At 48.4% G+C, this 3,963-nt stretch overlaps 1 protein-coding gene across 2 annotated transcripts in view; it reads left to right on the forward strand.

Annotated features, from left to right (window-relative positions):
• The first annotated feature begins 42 nt into the window (after window positions 1–42).
• Window positions 43–3,963, forward strand: part of RRNAD1 (ribosomal RNA adenine dimethylase domain containing 1) — an 8,250-nt gene continuing 4,329 nt past the window's right edge. Inside the window, exons 1-3 of one of the 2 annotated variants that reach the window (XM_008049792.2) lie at window positions 43–503; window positions 3,234–3,358; window positions 3,522–3,714. In XM_008049792.2, the coding sequence (XP_008047983.1) occupies window positions 393–503; window positions 3,234–3,358; window positions 3,522–3,714 (429 nt within the window). In that variant the 5' untranslated portion in view covers window positions 43–392. The remainder of the gene's footprint in view (window positions 504–3,233; window positions 3,359–3,521; window positions 3,715–3,963) is intronic. The other variant, XM_021708435.1, reaches the window with a different exon arrangement.

Here is a 3,963-nt window from a genome sequence, read left to right on the forward strand (position 1 = left end):
ACCGCAGCGCGACGGAGGCCCTCCCCCCGGCCTCACTTCCCGGAGAGGAGGGGAGTGTGCCGGAAGGGACTGGACCTGGAACTTGGCCCACCCCTCTGCGTGAGCGAGGCGCCGCGGCACGCTCCTATGGCGTCACTGCACTGTGACTCCGCCCCATCTGTCTGTGGCGCGGAAGGTCTCGCTGTGGGACGTCGCGGCCTGTGACGTCAGGTGGGCGACTCATCTTCAAGCTGAGCGTGGAATCCCAAAAAGGCAGGGTCGGGGACTGGATTCAAAACTCCTTCTTCCGATTCTACCTGCAGTGCTGAGCCCGGCCCTGGTGCTGGACACGCGTGGTACTGGATCCCTTGTCACCACGTTCTCGCTCCCCGCGCTACCTGCTGGACCCCGCGATGCCAGGCGTCTCCGCCCGGGGCCTCTCTCACGAGGAGAGGAAGCAGCTAGCTGTTAACCTCACCCGTGTCCTGGCGCTCTACCGTTCCATCCTGGACGCCTACATCATCGTGAGGCCACAGGGATGTGGGTGGGGTGCCCACGACTGGGACAGATGGAGAGTTAGCTTCTGATTTCTTTTCATCTACGAGTTTTAGTTTTTTGTCTATACAAAAAGGGGTTAAAACTGAGGTGATCCCTCCTTTTTGTTCAACGGACATAAATGTTCATATTTATAATACTTAAGTTGTTTTTGTAACCTTCCCAGATCCAAGGTAATAACACGCATGAACACTTGTGACATGCTGCAGTTATGTTGAACTCTTGTAAGAACAAGGAGATGTTCCAAGAACACATATTCATTCATCTAAGCTTTGAATACGTTCCTGGTTTTGTGGGGTAGTGGACAGTTCTAGATGGAATCAGGCAGAATTGGACTGGAATCCAGCTCCCCCTACTGTATTAACCTTAGGCTTCCCTCCCACCCCAGCCCCGGTTTTCTCAGCTGTAAAATGGATCCCAGTCTGAAGGATGATTGTGAAGAGTAAATAGGATAATATGTAAATGGCACCACCACCCACTGAATTGATCAGACCTCAGACCTAGAAACCATCCTTGATTCAATTCTTCATTGATCCACAAGCAGTCCTTCAACAATCATCTTGGCACTGCCTTCAGAATAGATCCCAAATTCATCTATTTTTCACCGTCTTCACTGCTACCACTCTGGGCTAAGCCACCATCTCTTGTGAACTGCTTCCTAACCAATCTGTGTTTACTTCTGTCCTTCCATAGCCAGTTCTTCACTAACAGCTAGATTGATGTCATCCAAATGTAAACATGATCACTCCCTTTGCATCCTTTGCTTTGATGGAGTCCTGATTTCTTACCATTACCTATAAAGCCATACATGATTTGGCCCCTACTGCCTCTTCAACCCCATCACATTTCATTCTCCACATTTCACTATGCTGTACCTATACTGGCCTGATTTCTGTTTCACAGATATGGCATCTGGGCTTTTGCACATACTGATCTGCATGGAACGCTTTTCCTCCACATCAGGCCCATAGCAGAATGGTTAAGAGCAAGGACTTTCACGTAAAATTGGTTTCAAATCCCAGCTTTGCTACTTACTAGCTTTTTGGTGAGGGTGAGTTACTTACATGCTGTGTCGCAGTTTTCTCATCTCTAAAATGGGAGATTTTAAAAAGTACCAACCTACTTCATAGGGTTGCTTAATGGATAAAGTGCATTAAAGTCAAATGTTTACAACATTCCTAACATAGAGAGTATTATATAAGTGTTTGCTGTTACCTCTATTTTCTTCACATGCCTGGTTTCTGTCCATTCAAGCCAATTCAAATGTTAACTTCTCAGATGAGTCTTCCATCATCACCTTATCTAAAGTAGTCCTTGCCCGAAGTCTGCATTACATTACTGTTTCATTAGTGTTTTATTATCTATGAGGCATTTGTTGTTATCTGAAATTTTTTAAATGTAAACTTTGCAAAAGCAAGAATCTTTTTTTTTTTTGAGTTGGAGTCTCCCTCTGTTACCCAGGCTGGAGTGCAGTGGCATGCTCACAGCCACCACAGCCTCCACCTGCTGGCCTCAGGCAGTCCTTCCACCTCAGCCTTCCAAATAGCTGGAACATCAGGCACGTGCCACTACATCTGGCTAAGAGCAAGAATCTTCTCTTTTGGTTCACTGTTGTATCTCCTGAGCCTTTAATGTAGAACCCAAACAAAACCCTAGAATTTGTGATGATGAATGAATGAATAGCATACAAGTGCCTGGCACTTATAACGGCAGTTTACTAAATGGTAATACACTAATACTGTGTGTCAGTCACTCTGGTAAGTATTAGGGAAGATGTGAAGAAAACATCCCTCTCAAATTCAGTTGAGTAGAGAAAACGGATACAAATAAGCAGAGAAGTTGCTAAAAGGAGAGGTGTGTTAGAATCCAATCTGGAGCTGGGTGCAGTGGTTTATGCCTGTAATCCCAGCACTGTGGGAGGCTGAGGCAAGAGGATTGCCTGAGCCCAAGGGTTTTTTTGTTTGTTTGTTTGTTTTGAGTTGTAGTCTCACTCTTTGTTGCCCAGGCTGGAGTACAGTAGCAGGCTCACGGCTACTGTAGCCGCAGCCTGCTGGGCTTAGGCTCCTTCCGCCTCAGCTTTCCAAGTAGCTGGAACTACAGATGCATGCTACCACACCTGGCTAGTTTTTTGTGATTTATTGTAGAGACGAGGTCTCACCAGGTTGCCCAGGCACCCCTAGGCTCAGGCAATCCTCTCGTCTAGGCCTCCCAAAGTGCTGGAATTACAGACTGAGCCACGGCGCCTGTCCTGAGCCCATGGGTTTAAGACCAGCCTGGGCAACTTGGGAAGACCTCATCTCTACAGTAGATCAAAAAATTAGCTGGGTGTGGTGGCACACACCTGTAGTTCCAGCTACTTGGAAGGTGGAAGGATCACCTGAGCCCAGCAGGTCAAGACTGTAGTGGCCATGAGCGCACCATTGCACTCTAGCTTGGGTGATAGAGTGAGGACTCCGTCTCAAGAAAAAAAAAGAATGCAGTCTGAGGTCCTGAGGGGGCAGAGGTCAGCCACTTGAGACTGAGGGAGGCTGGAACGGACAGACTTACAGAAAAGAATATTTTGGATGAGTAGGAGGTACATGCTGGTTGTGGCCAATAGCCCTGTGTGGCAGTACTGAGAAGTGTGGAGTTGAGAGAGGGCAGGAAAGAATGGGAATGGTAGTAGCTTGCCAATGACTGCTTCTCCCCTTTTCCTGCAGGAATTTTTCACAGACAACCTGTGGGACACACTCCCTTGCTCATGGCAGGAAGCCTTGGATGGACTGAACCCACCACAGTTGGCCACACTGCTGCTGGGGATACCTGGGGAAGGGGAGGTGGTCAGGTATGGGCTAGAGGGGCCCTTTTCTGGGGATCTCAAGGTGCTGAGCCCTGCGGTGAGCGATTGCTCATAGTCTCACAAGTTTTCCTGTACCCTGGGGTTGTAAACTGGTGCACTCAGAATGCTATGGGATTATTCACTGGAGGCCTGGGCCGGACTATCTTAGATACAGGTCGGTGTGGCCACTCTCCTTGCTGGCCCTGAAGTCCACAGCCTATGCCCTGGCCTTTACCCGGACGCCTGGCTTTCAGACCCCCTCAGAGTTCTTGGAGAACCCCAGCCAGAGTTCCCGACTAACAGCTCCGTTCCGGAAACACGTCAGGCCCAAGAAGCAGCATGAGATCCGCAGACTGGGAGAGGTGAGGACATGCTTGGATGGTAGGTGGTGTCTGGGAGCCCAGGGGCTCTTAAGCCTGTGGTTTACAAAGATATGTTTCCCTTACCTCATGTGCAAGACCAGAGCCTGAGAAGTTCCCTTACCTTGGCAGACATACTGTAATCATATTTTGATACTGTGGGGTTTTTTTTTTTTCTATCTTTTTTGTGGGGTTGGTTGGCAGCTGTGTCTGAATCACAATCTTTTTTTTTTTTTTTTTTGGGTTGGAATT

The sequence above is a fragment of the Carlito syrichta genome, unplaced genomic scaffold (assembly GCF_000164805.1).
Source record: "Carlito syrichta isolate Samal-C Ts95f unplaced genomic scaffold, Tarsius_syrichta-2.0.1 Scaffold136919, whole genome shotgun sequence".
NCBI lineage: Eukaryota > Metazoa > Chordata > Mammalia > Primates > Tarsiidae > Carlito > Carlito syrichta.